This window comes from Sciurus carolinensis, chromosome 17, assembly GCF_902686445.1.
Source record: "Sciurus carolinensis chromosome 17, mSciCar1.2, whole genome shotgun sequence".
Classification (NCBI taxonomy): domain Eukaryota; kingdom Metazoa; phylum Chordata; class Mammalia; order Rodentia; family Sciuridae; genus Sciurus; species Sciurus carolinensis.
Window position 1 is genome coordinate 19,035,522 of NC_062229.1, and position 13,684 is coordinate 19,049,205.

At 47.1% G+C, this 13,684-nt stretch overlaps 1 protein-coding gene and 1 pseudogene across 3 annotated transcripts in view; both read right to left on the reverse strand.

The window, feature by feature from the left end:
• Nucleotides 1-299: 299 nt before the first annotated feature.
• LOC124968202 (INO80 complex subunit E-like) lies at nucleotides 300-1,587 on the reverse strand (annotated as a pseudogene).
• Nucleotides 1,588-6,230: 4,643 nt separating this feature from the next.
• The window catches only part of Slc1a6 (solute carrier family 1 member 6), a 53,959-nt gene continuing 46,505 nt past the window's right edge, over nucleotides 6,231-13,684 (reverse strand). For 2 of the 3 annotated variants that reach the window (XM_047531247.1, XM_047531246.1), the window contains exons 7-10: nucleotides 11,798-12,031; nucleotides 10,557-10,751; nucleotides 7,870-8,004; nucleotides 6,231-6,781 (exon numbers count right to left, since the gene is read on the reverse strand). In XM_047531247.1, the coding sequence (XP_047387203.1) occupies nucleotides 6,586-6,781; nucleotides 7,870-8,004; nucleotides 10,557-10,751; nucleotides 11,798-12,031 (760 nt within the window). In that variant the 3' untranslated portion in view covers nucleotides 6,231-6,585. The remainder of the gene's footprint in view (nucleotides 6,782-7,869; nucleotides 8,005-10,556; nucleotides 10,752-11,797; nucleotides 12,032-13,684) is intronic. The other variant, XM_047531248.1, reaches the window with a different exon arrangement.

Genomic DNA, 13,684 nt, shown 5'->3' on the forward strand with positions numbered 1-13,684 from the left:
CTATCCCTGTACATCTGCCCTTCTAAAAGGGGTGGCTACCACCAGGTCTCTGCCTTCCCAGGAGGCAGCAGATGCTTCCGGCCATCGTTTAAATAGCTGTCCCCTGGATGGGGTTGGGTCCTGAGGTCAAGGCCCCTGCCACCTTCCTGAGGGCATTTGTTCTGTTTATGCCTTTCTGATTCTGTCAGTGACCAAAGCAGAGCCAATGGGTATCAGTAGCCATCCCCGAGGAAGTGGGGGCTCATGTGCTGGCGCAGGAGGTGGGTACTGGACAGGGGCTTGGCAGATGGCATGGGAAGTCACTCCAAGATGTCGGTCATCAGGTCATCGTCCCCATCCACTGCCTGCATGGCTGAACACCCGTTGCTGGAGGGTGCTCAGGATCATGGTGGGGAGCATCTTGGGAGGGCACAGGGGGACAAGGGGATAACACCACTCCAACCCCGACCCCCAGACTGGGGCAAGGAAGGTCAGTGCCCACCCATAGCCAGTCAGGGGCTCCCACTGCACCCTGGAGTATTAGGGGTGTTTCTCCAGCATGGGCCTCAGTGGACTGGGCTCGGGTGGCTGCAGGGCCAGGTAGTCAGAAGGGAATCAGGGAGAAGGGAGAAAAGACAGCTCAAATATGGGGGAGAGCCAGGAGGTCTGAAGAGAAAGCCCTGTTGAAGGAGGCAGGGAGAGACTGTGGGGAAGGGCGCTCCATGTGTTGGACAACTTGGGTGCTCCTCTGTCTCACTGTTCTCTGAAGATGTGGTGGCATCTGGGTCAGAAGGGTCTCTGTCTGCAGAAGTCAGTGGAGGAGGAAACTCTTGTACCCAGACACCATCAGTAATTTTCTCTATGGATTCCTCAGCTTCTCCTAGAAGCACTCACGTTTGCAGATGATGGACTTGAGCTTCTGCTTCAGAGACAGTACTTGTTTTTGAAGTCCACTCTCCCAGTGGCCCGCTGGTGGTCAACCCACCCAAAAGCAGCATCCAGTATCTGGAGTCCTGCTACCCCAGCCAGCTCTGCCTCCAATAACACTTTGATGTGATGTATTAGTCACCTTCAACTGCTATAACAAAATACATGAGTCCAGGTACTTTAAAAAGAAAAGAAGTTAATTATTTCACATGTTTTCAGACTGAAAGTCCCAACAGAATGACTCTGGCTGTGGTGCAGGAACCTCTGTGTTACCACATGGGTGGGTGGAATCATGCCAGGAGCCCTTGCATGAAAGGAGAGGTCACATGGTGAGACAGGAAACCAGAGAGAGGGGAGGGGCCAGTCACACTCTTTTATAGCAACCAGGGTCACAAGAGAATGGCATGAACTCCTTCCAAGGGCAGAAACCACACTGACCTGGTTACCTTGCCCTGGGCTCCCCGGGCTCAAAGGCTCCACTCTTCCCACATCGCACAGGGAAGAACACTCTCCGCACGTGAGCCTGTAGACAACCCAGGTGAACCACATCGCCACCACAGTTGCCAGCAGTGTTCTTTCCTCCTGTTGGTAAAGAAGTAAGAGGTCATGGTGACCAGGTCTCTGACTCAAGGTCTCCGATGCGATGACAGAGTTCAAACCTGGGGTGTAGAGACAGCTCATTCTCTCAGGCCTGATGCCATGGAACACCTAGGGACTAACTTTATAATAATAATAATTAAACCTTAGAAGAAATGGAAGTCCTCTGACCTAACCCCCGACTTCTGCAATTCTGCTCCCCATCCAAGATTCTTGTCCTGTGTCTGGAGTCGGTGGTCTGAGACATAAGCCAGAGAACAAGGTTCCTGGGGTCTCCCCTAACGGAGCTGTGCACGAAGTAGTGGTGGGGTAAGTTCTGAGGGGCGCATCAGCCAGGCGGCTCCATGGGACGTCGTCCGTGTGTGCCCAGCGGGGGGCCGACTGCCACCTGGCAAGTGAGGACTGCCTCCCAGTCCCCTTCCTCTGATGGCCAGTGCTTCCCCACCGCTGCCTTCCTTCCTCACTCCTGCTTTACTGGAGTGTAGCCGACAAGACCTCCGCACTCGGGTGGGGTATGATCACCCGACGGACTCGAACCTGGTATCCGGCACTTACTCCTTCTCTATCTTGGCTCACCTCCTCGGATCACATATAGTAAATGTTTTCATTTTAATTATTTTAAACAAGTTCGTCTACACTGCTTCTTTTTATAATGTCTGATATATTTCCGAGGGTTCCATTTTTTAATTTCTTATGCTACACATGGTTAACATGCTTGAATCTCTCCACTACATTCTCAGTTCCGTTCCTTTATCTTCCTTCGAGATTTATGCCCCAAGGGTTCCTCTGTACTTTCTCCTCTGAGCCTGCTTGAGATTCTCAGGCCCAACTACGCTGTATTATGGTGATTGGCAATAGACAGGAATTTGCCTTGATTTTGCTTCCAATTAATGACAAACGATTCAAGCACTGTTTATTTCAAAATCCTTTCTTTCTGCATCAAATATCTGCCACTTTAATATTGACTTCTAACTTTAGTGGGTTTCTTTTTAATATTGTGCTGCATTGACATGTCTATTTAAATAAGTCAAGTTTGCAATGCCTTCAGGTTTTAAATATGTTATTAAACAGAAGGACAAAGCTGAGTGCAGTGTGCACCTGTAATACTAGTGACTCAGGAAGCTGAGGCAGGAGGATTGCAATTCAAGGCCAACCTCAGCAACTTAGCAAGGCCCTAAGCAACTTAGCGAGACTCTGCCTCAAAAAATAAAATAAAGAGGAAGGAAAAATGTTCTCTCTTTGCTCCTCTTTTTAAAATTTTCTTGCCCAGTTATTCTTTTTGAAGAATATACCTAAGTTATTGAATGCTTTGCCTTGGGATGTAACTTAATAATGTTTCCTCACTGCTTAAGCTAAAGTAGCTTCACTTAAGGAACACTTACTTGCTTGTGCATGTTAAATAGAAGAAATAAGTTCCAGTGTTCTGCAGCACAGTGGGTCAGCCATATTTCACAATAACTTACTATGCACTTCATGAATAACAAGAAGAGAGGAACTTATGGGCTCAAAACAGGAAGTGGTTCAAGGCTGGTCCTCCAGAATTCAAGATCCTTCAACTTTTTGGCTCTACCATGAACCATAAATGGTTCTCATCCTCATGGTCACAAGATGGCATTTATCATTGCAGCCATTGCCACTGCACTGGAAGAAGGTAGAGTCCAGAAGGAAGCGTAATGTTGAATCAATTCCAGTGGGCCTTATTACCTTAGCACATGCTTGCTGGTTCAAATCGATATGTATGCATCTCTTTGAGAGACTTCTCTGTTGACTGATGTCTACTCTGCCCATGGACACAGAGAATCAATGCTCCATAAGTCACTCCTTAACCAAGGACTGACAGGAGTTGGTGTATAATTTCCTTGCTCAATGAGTAAGATAACTCTAAAGGCTGCGTTACACTGGCTCCATGGTTCCCCAGTAGGAGCCCCAGTGACCATATTGGCCACTGGATAAATAAATAAATAAATACACCCTTTATGACTATCTTTCATTCTCTGTCTCCCTGCTCTTGTCTAGACTGAGATACACTTCTGAGGCCAGTTAGTGGGTTTATAGGTAGCCCTACCACAGATACATCCTCCCGGATCCTGTGAAGGTGGCATTATTTGGAAAAGGGGTTCTAGAAGATTTCATTAAAAAAGAATTTTGAGGAGAGATCATTATGGATTACCTGGATAGGTCCTAAATCCTACCTTTAGTATCCTTACAAAGTGCAAAAGAAAAGGACAAAGGAAAAAATAAGGTTGTGTAGAGAGAGAAGCAGAGATTAAAGTGATGTAGTCACAAGTCAAAAAATGACTGGAACTACCAGCAGCTAGAAAAGGTCAGGAAGGATCTTCCCCTAGAGGCTTTGGAAGGAGCATGGCCAATACTGTAATTTAGAATTTCATTCTGGTCTCCAAAAGCATTTCTTTAGAAAAGAAATTTTTGTCATTCTAGGCCAGCCAGGTTGATAATTTGTTACGGCAGCCAGAGGAAACCGATACAGGCCACAAAGAAGATTCTTGGACCCCTTAGAGGGTTAAAGGAACAGCAGGTGTTGTGTTGTGTTGTGTTGTGTTGTGTTGTGTTGTGGCTGATCTGCTCAATGGTGTGAAGTAGCACCTGGCTTGCAACTTCTCTGTTCCCACAGGTTCTCCTTCAGCTGCTCTGCCTCGTGGGCTAGGTGTGTGTGTTTACTACCATGAAAAATGGCTAGGTGTGTGTGCTTACTACCATGAAAAATGGTCCTGGGTCCTGCAGGATATGCTGATCATCGTGGGCAGAGGAACAGAGTGGACACACACTCTGTTCCGTCCTAGTGGGTGTCCATCTTTTGCTTGTGGCTTCCAGCTAGATATGGATCTCCCTGCTTTATGCCTGTCTTCCCTCCTCATCATGAACCCAGATAGCAAACCTTGTACTTTACAGATTACCTCTGTGTTCAAAGGCAGATTTGTCTTGTTCTGGCCAGCATTGGGCATTTGAAAGAATGGAAAGAAAATCTATAATCCCCCCAAAATGATCCATTTATTTTTGAAAACCCAGATTGCCATAGTTCGGCTCTGGAATGACCCCAGAAGGAACATGTGTTAAAGAAAGGATGGGTCCCAAGCTTGGTGTCCTTGTGAGGGAAGATCTTTGGGGGCATGCTCTCAAGAGTTTGCTGGACCTCCTTCTCCTTTTTTGTATCCTGGCCATGAGGTAAGCAGCTTTCTCTACCACATGCCCCTGCCATGATGGGGTACCTCCCCATAAACCCAAAAGAAATAGGGTCAAATGGCCTTGCAGTGTAGCCTCCAAAACAGTAAGCTGAAGCAAACCTTTTCCCTTTATAAACTGATCATCTTGGGTATTTGTTATGGTAATGGGAAGATGGCTGACACAGAGACTAAATGAAGAAAACAGGGCTGGAGGAAGGTCCACAAGTTGAAGAAGATGGATCCTTTCATCCCTCGACTTGTCATGGCTCTCTTGAGTTTTCATGTTCCCTTCCCACAAACAGCCTTCTGGGGAAGCAGATCTTTGTAAGGTAAGATACAGTGGTTCTGGGGACTGAGATACTGGTTGGAGACTAGGGATCTCTGCAAAGCCACGCAGTAGATTTTACAAGCTGAAGAGCCATCTGCTTTTGCATAGACCATTTCCAAACTCTGACCATAAATGTCCCGCATCTGCAGTGACCATAATTACAGAAGATCTGGAACCCTTCCCCACCTTTTCTGAATCGCTCTGCTCCAGGGCTGTCTTAGGATCCTAAAGAATGGGCTAAGGATAGGAGTTACTTCAAAACATTCCTGAACTGAGATTTTCCTTCTCTCTTGGAGGTAGGTGTTCAAGTGGAACTAACTTAACTTAGATATAAGTTTGTTTCTTGGACAAAGGGCCCATGGAATTTCACTAGGGTCATGTTACTGATGTTTCCTCCAAGTCTTTAATGTCCCATCTGGTTCCTTAGGTTACAGGAAAACAACACTGTGTCCAAAGTTCACCCCAGTGTATCAAAGAGATGCTACCACCTCTTGAGGCCAGGCATGGGGATAATGTATCAATCAATCTCAGGAGTCAAAAGCTGGAGCTCCCTTACCCACCTACCCTCCCCATAGAAAGATGCTTTTTCCATTTACAACCTTGAAGTATATGCAATAAAGAGTTAACTCTAAGAAGTTGGGGTTCTCAAAGCCCGCTCATCCCAGAGAAAGAACAGGACTTTGCCTCCTGGGAGATGGTCTATGATCTTTGGAATACCTTGCCTGATAAGTGTGCCTATAAACTGGGGCCTTGAGCCATCCCAGGGAGTCTATGCTAACAATATGATCTATGGCAAATGCCTATTTTTGCTCACATGGAGCCCTAGACCATGCTGTATCAGAAGGACCTCTCAGGGACACTGAAGAATCAATAGTTGAAGTCAGCAGGTGCTTCACACCTATGTGACCATGCCTTAATGAAAACTCTGCACACCAGGATTCAGGTGAGCATCCCAGGTTGGCAGTACACCATGCATGTTGTGACATGTCACTGCTGGGAGAAATAAGTGACACAACTCCAGTGGAAGGAAGCTAGGAACTCACATGTGGTTTACAGACTCTAACCCAACCACCCTTTGCCTTTGTTGAGTTTAATCTGTTCCTTTCACTGTAATAAACCATAACCAAGAGTGGATGACTTTTCCAAGCTCTGAGTCTTTCCTTCAGAATCACTGAATCTGAAGGTGGACTTTGGAATCACAACACAAAGGCCACAGATATTTTTTTTTTTTATTATGAGAAACAGTAGTTTTTCATTACCCTCTTCAGTTCCACCAGTCCTTGAGACAATGAAGAACACCGGGTGACCTTTCTTCCTGTTGAACCTGAAGTTTGCTCTCCCACAAAACCCAGGAGAAAATTTTCCTCCCCTTTCTTGCTCACTCCCTCTCTCAAGTTCTCAGCACATTCTCTGAGACAAACATAGACCCTGACTAGCTTTCATTCCTGCTCCTTTCTCTTCCTCCCACAAAGAAGCCAAGCAGAACACGTGTGTTCAGCTCACGGTCAGTTGAGCAGCAGACCATCCTCAGGGCTCCCCTCCCCAGACCCCTTCCTTCCTGCCGAAGGCCCCTCACATGGCACTCTCGTTACCTCCCCGGCTCCTGGACACCCCCTTATCTTGTGCCATGAGTGACTTGTAGGGCTTCCCCAGGCTGGGGAGTGTGAGCTCGGCTTCCTGTAACTCTAGCTCCCTCTGAGACAAGTGCTCAATGACCGCTGCTCCAATGGAGTCCCCCAGCACATTGGTCATCGTGCGAAGCCGGTCACTAGTAGAAAAGAGAGAGAAGTTGCCATTAATGGGGGCTTAAAAAGCTCCACAAAAGAAAGGGTTGCATAAGGGGAGGCTCCCTGTGCTGGGGAGTCAGGGTTCACATTCCAGTCCAATCTATGACCACATGACCTCGAGGAGGGACCTGCCCTTCTCTGTCCTCAGTTTCACCTCCTAATGAACTGAGGTTGGAATGGCTCTGAGATACTCTAATTTGTTCTTAGCAATGTGATTTTTTTTTTTTAAGATGTGAACATTGATACAGATGATTAGGGGTCATAAGCTGAAATGCATATAGAACCAGGAAAGTAACCACCATGAGTAAATCAGGCTAGGGATTCAATCAATAGAGGTATTGACCACGGCAGGCAACAAAGTTTCCAGTGGGACTCAAGTCCCCCACAAAAGCTCCCACTGGAGGTGAAAGTCCAGACTGTGTTTATGGGAGGGAGGGAAGATGAAAGGAAGGAAGGAAGGAAGGAAGGAAGGCACAGGAGGGAGGGAGGCAGGGACAGGAGGGAGGGAAGGAGGACCAGTCCTTATCTACCTAAAAACGTTTTTCTATTTTCACATAAAAATAACATCTTCCTAGGTATAACATAATAACTCATAAACCCACCAAGATTTAGCCATCGAAATTACTTTATCCATCCCTGAAAGGTGAACTTTATCAATCAAAATTCCGTACTACTTGATGTTGTATGTAACCTATGTTTTCTTCTCTTTTGTTTTTGAAATTGAAAATTTCCACCAGAGAGGGAAAAAACACCTAATTTTAAAAATTGGTAATTAAAAAAAAAAAAAAAAAAGTTGCAAGCCAGACCATGCCATGGACCACCCTCTTATGATTTCCCATGAAGGAAGTCAAAAAGGAGTTGCTCGGGTTGATGGCAGACCCCTTGTGGTCTGTCTCCTCTCTGCTCTGCGTCCCACTGTTAACTCTACGGACTTTGGGGTCCAGAGGCCATGGGTCCCAGGACTCTCCAAGGACCTCTTTCTTTAAAATTCTAGAACTCTGTCCTTGCTGGATCCCAAAACAGTGGGGCAGGGAGAGTCAGCACCAGGGACCAACCCAAAAGCACTCACAGGAACCAGTCCACAGCTATGATCAGTGTGATGTCTTCCGTGGGCAGCCCAACAGACGTGAGCACAATGACCATGGTGACCAGGCCTGCCTGGGGGATGCCAGCAGCCCCAACACTGGCCGCTGTGGCCGTGATGCTGCAGGTGGAGAGAGAAGACAGGAACTCAGCAGGAAGGAAGAGAGAGAAGAGGAAGGGGTCCGTTTCCCAAGGTATCTTAAAAATTCCTGAGCCAGCACAGAAAGGAAAAGGCTGCACCATCTCACTCGTGCCTGGAATCTAAAGAAAGTCAGAATCATGGAAGCAGAGAGTCAAACGGTGACTCCCCAGAGCTCGGAGGTGGGGAAGAAGAGCGGCAGGGAGGTTGGCCAAAGTTTAGTTACAAGATGAATTAGGTTCTGGGAGCTGATGCTCGGTGACTACAGTTACTGATATACTATCAGTAACTATATCAGTAATTTTTTCAAATTCTGAAATTTGCAAAAAGAGTAGTTGTTTAGTGTTTTCACTACCTAAAAACCAGAAGAAGAGGAGGAGGAAGGTAACTATGTGAAGCAATGGATGTTGATTAGCCTGACTGAGGTCATCACTTTACAATGTATACATATATCAAATCATACTGTACACCGTAAATATGTATGATTTTTATTTGTCACTTATACTTCAATAAAGCTGGGGGCAAAAAAAAGGGGGGACATATGTTCAAAAAAGAAAATAGTATGCTGGGCGCAGTAGCACACACCTGTAATCCCAGTGACCTGGGAGGCTGAGTCACAAGGATTACAAGTTCAAGGTCAGCCTCAGCAACTTAGTGAGGCCCTAAGTAACTTAGTGAGACCCTGTCTCAGAATTAAAAAATAAAATGGACTGGGGATGTGGCTCAGTGGTAAATGCCTCTGGGTTCAATCTCCAGTACCAAAAAGAAAAAGAAAGAAAGAAAAAGTACTTGAATATAGCTCACCACTTCAGAGGTGGAGACATTCTGAACCATCCTGGGTCTGGAGATACCCAATTCTAGAGCCTCCTTCTTGCTCAAATAAAAACTTATTCATTTTTAAAAATAAACAAAAGTAAAGAGTCAGACCAGATCTAGGAATGGGCTGGATCTTAGATCCTGTGTCAACTCTGATTGCCCAACATTGGCTAAAAGGATTCTAAAAGCCACTGAGCTACCAGAAAATGTACTAGTACCCTGTGGGCACCACCCTCTGCTTGGTGGCCACTGAAGCCTCTTTGCAGATTCTAAAATTGTCAACGTCAACACAGGGATGAAGTGCTGGGGAGTGATATTGGCCAAATTATATTGTTACATGTATGAATGTGTAACAACAAATTCCATCAATATGTACAGCTATAGTGCACCAATAAAAAATGTGGAAAAAATAAAATTGTCAACATGGAGTTCCCAGAGATGCCTAGCCCAGAGGATGGTTCTGTCAGAACCCATTTGTTCAATGGTTGAGCAAATGCTGGGACTGGTGACAGAGAATCCACTTTGGAGCCCAGCAGACTCCATGCATGAGCTGTCCAACACTGGACATGAACAGAGTCTCCATTTCCTCCTCTGGAGATTGCGGGACATATGTCTACCATCTTACTGTGAGCAACAGAGGAAACAGTGCTCAGACCTAAGTGCCTCAATGTATCAGTTACTGCTATGGAAAATATTTTCAAGAGTAAAATTCCATGTGAAGGCCCTGGGTTCAAACACCAGCACCAGCACCACAATAAATAAAATAAAGGGGGGCGGGGGGGAGGAGAAGTAAAATAAAATTCTATTTTCTAAAAACCCACACAATTTCTCCTTAGTTTATCCTGTTTGAATTTGCTTTCCTTTGGGAGGGAGAATTTCGTGAATGGGTCTCAAGGAGAGCACTGTTACTATTATGCTAAGTGAGGAGTCCTTCTCCTTCAGCCACTGGCCCTGGGCATAGTGACTTATGGGTGGCCTTGGGAGACAAGGCAGCCCCTCTAGGTGGGTTGAGCTGATTCTTTCAGGACCAACTCAAAAACCTTTGGGTTGAGTTTAGAGTAGGTCCAATCTAGGAATCTCTAAGCAGTTGATCACTACCTGCTGCTAACTTATGAAGCATTACCTAGTAGGTCCCATGCAAGCCATCTCACCACAGTCTCTCCCTAGGAAGAAGGTAAAAGGGATGCTCAGTTCCAAGGTCCACCAGAGAACACCCTCTCAAAAGTCTCCTGTCCTCACCTTTTCTGATAACTTTACTAAGACTAATGAGGTCAACATTTCCTGTGAGAAGTACTCATTATGATATTTGGGACCATGATCAGAAGAATTTTTAAATTGCTCCTTTAGAACTATCTTTATGTCATGCTTCCCTATATCTGTGGCTTTTCCCTAGATGTGATGGAACCATGGAATCTATAATTATAACAGAAACCTTGGGTTATTAGAATATTGCACCACACTTTGGAAAATTCTGGAAAAAGGGATCTCCCACAACAGCATGTGAGGGGAGAAATGTCCAGCACCCTCTTGCTGGCTTTTGACAGTCTCAGGTAGCAAAGTCTCACCTTTAACTGCATCCAACATTGGGCTCTCCCCACCACCCACTTCCAATATCCAAGGCCTTCCCTGGCCTCTAGGTATGGGACCCTCCTTCCCACCGCCACACTGAGGACCTCAAAGGTCTCACTCGCAGGCAGGTCCCACCTGAGGCACCTCACCTGATTGTGGTGATCTGGCCCAGGTTGAGCTCATAGTTGTTGACTTGAGCAATAAAAATGGCAGCCAAGGCCTCATAGAGGGCAGTGCCATCCATGTTGACGGTGGCCCCCACAGGCAGCACGAATCTGGTGATGCGGCGGTCAATACCCAGACCCTCCTCCAGGCAGCGGAAGGTGATGGGCAGGGTCGCAGAGCTGGGGGAGAAAGCACCAGGGGCTAAGAAGAGAGGGAGTGGCAGGGGAGAGTGGCATAGCAACAGACCCAAGGAGGGCTCTGCTTGGGAACCAGGCAAGAAGGCAAGCAAGAGGAGGAGGGTGTGGGCACAAGAACCCAGATGGAGGCGGGCGCTCCTCCTCATGTGGGAGAACTCAGCACTGCGGATGCCCCAGGGTCAAGGCCTCTTGACTCACTTAAGGCCAATGGCATAAAGTCAACAGTCCAGTCCCAGATTGCTGACCTCCCAGACCTGGGGGCTAAGGCAGGGTATTATGGAAGAACCCAATTCCCCACTGCCTCATGGTGCCCAGGGATAAACCCCACCTACACCAACCCTCACTGTCTCTCCTCCACCAACACCCAGAAGAAGAGTGACTTCATTAATTGGTGAGTGTAGCAGAAGGAGTGGGCATCCCTTTGGGGGTCAGCTTGCCACAGGAAGTGTGCTCTGTCTGGTCATATTTATGTCATGCCATGAGAAGCCTGCACTCATGGAGAGGGCTTGGGTGTCCAGCTCCATGGTGACCAGGGAGGGTTAATTGGGGTGCAGTGGCACCAATCTCATTTAGTCACCAATTGAAAAAGCACATTCTTCAGTCAGCATTCTGAGCAATAAAATGTGTATTTGTTTCCATCTATTTGGCTCTTGGCATATCTTCTCAAATTGTTTTGAATTTTAGTGATAGGAGATTAATGAAGGGGGCTAATAAAAAGCCCCCTAAAAGCACCAAAAAGTGGAGAAGGAAGTCAAGAGAGCTTCCAGACACTATCTCAAAGGAAGATGAGACTCTCTGGGCTAGAAAATAACCGAGCTCACAGAGCATTCTGGAACCTTCATCTTAAACTCAAAATTGGCAGCTCCACATAAAATAAGTTCTCCTCCATAAGAAATAAGTAATGGTCACCTGGGTCTCCAAGAGCCGGTGACATTATTGTACAACCAGAAAGGTTCTATGGTAGGGGGAGGGCAGGACCCCTGCAGAGCCCATGAAAGACGAGAAATGGTGGGGGGGCAAGGCCATACCTGGAAGATGTGCCCATGGCGGTGATGAGCGCCTGCAGCACACCCCCGATGAAGGGGAAGGGGTTCCGATGGGTGACGAGGAAGTAGATGAGGGGCAGGACGCCACCAGCATGGAGGAACAGGCCCACGATGACCGTCAGCGTGTACATGCCCAGCTGACCCCCAAGGACGGCCATGTCTTCCATTTCCAGAATCTTCCCAGCAATCAGGAACAGGATGCCCACAGGTGCATACCTGGACAAGCCACACACCTGTCAGGGATCCCTCCCAACCTCCTCTACAGGCATGAAGCCGGCATCCCCCAGGCTTTTCCCATTTAGAGCCCTGGAGTCAGGCAGAGCCTAGCATATGACACCCTCCTCCACCCCAGCCTCCCCGTGCATTAAACAGCCCTTGGATCCACAAACACCTCCCACCTCCTGCCACTCACTCACACTCACCCAACACAGAGAAGTTCCCACGATGCCACAGGGAGCAACCTTATGACTCTTCATCCCACCCTTGCTCCAGGCCTCCCCACCCAACTCCAGGACCCCTTCCCTAAACAGTGCTGAGACACTTCCCAGCTCTGACCTTCTGAACTGCCAGTGTTTACTGCCCCCAACTCCCCGTTCCATATTTGAACTCCATATCTCTCTCCTATCAGCACCTGATCTCCTGCATCCCCAGCCTGGGCTACTTCACTGCATCTCCCACTGACGCCTAAAAATCACCTATGTATTCTTCATTCATTCAGCAACTACCTAACGAGCATCTATTTTCCAGGTGCATGCTCCTGTCCTCACGGCACTTACACGCTGTCAGGGACTGAATTTTGTGTCCACCCAAAACACACGTGTTGAGATCAGAATTCCTAATATGTGGTGTTAGGATGCAGGGGCTTTAAGAGGTCATGAGGGCAGGGCTCCCATGAATGGATGAGTGTTTATATAAAAGAGATCCTAAAGAGGTCCTGTGTTCTTTCCACCATGTGAAGACTCTGGAAGAAGACACCTTCTCTGAACCAGAATAGCCCTTACCAGACACTGAATCTGTAGGTGCCATGATCTGGAACTCCCCACCCTCTAGGATGGTGAGAAATAAATGCCTGTTGTTCAAGCCACCCAGTCTGTGGTATTTTTGTCATCGCAGTCCAAATGGACTAAGATCCATTCTAATGGGGAAAACAGGAGGTACACATAGAAACCTGTAATCCATGGGGCATACATTCTAAGACGTTCCTCAGAAGCCTGAAACTGAGGACAGTACTGAGGCCTAAATATGCCATGTTTTTTTCCTCCAATAAACACATACCAATGATATAAGTTCAAAATTAGTAAATTAGGCACAGTGAGAGATTAGGCACAATAATCAATAAGAAACTGAATGATTATAACAACAGGCTGTAAAAACAATTATCCAAAACTCATGAAGTGTTTATTTCTGGAACTTTCCACTTCCTGTTGTTGAACCCTGATTCACCAGGGGTAACTGAAATCACAGAAAGTGAAGCAGTGGATCAGAGGGGACTACCACAGGTCAAAACCCAGGTCACAAGAAGTGCACAAAGTGGGCGGTCAGGAGGACTTCTCCGGAGATGTGCCGTTGAAGTGGAGGCCTGAAAACAAGGAGTCACGTATATATGGAGGGAAGCATGGAGAGCAGTGACGAACCCTGGTTTCCGACTGCCTCATGGCTGCGTCTGTGCTGGGAACTTCCTGTGCAAAAGTGCGGGTCAAGATGGCCCAGTTGCTGTGGTGATGCCTGGCCAGAGGAAGCTCCACGGGAAGTCACAGAGCTGTATCAGTCAGGACCTGAAGCTCAGGCACCAACTCCCAGGGATAGATAATTATGGGCGTAAGAAGATAACCTCAATGCTTTGCAAGTTTCACTGCTACCTTCAAGTCT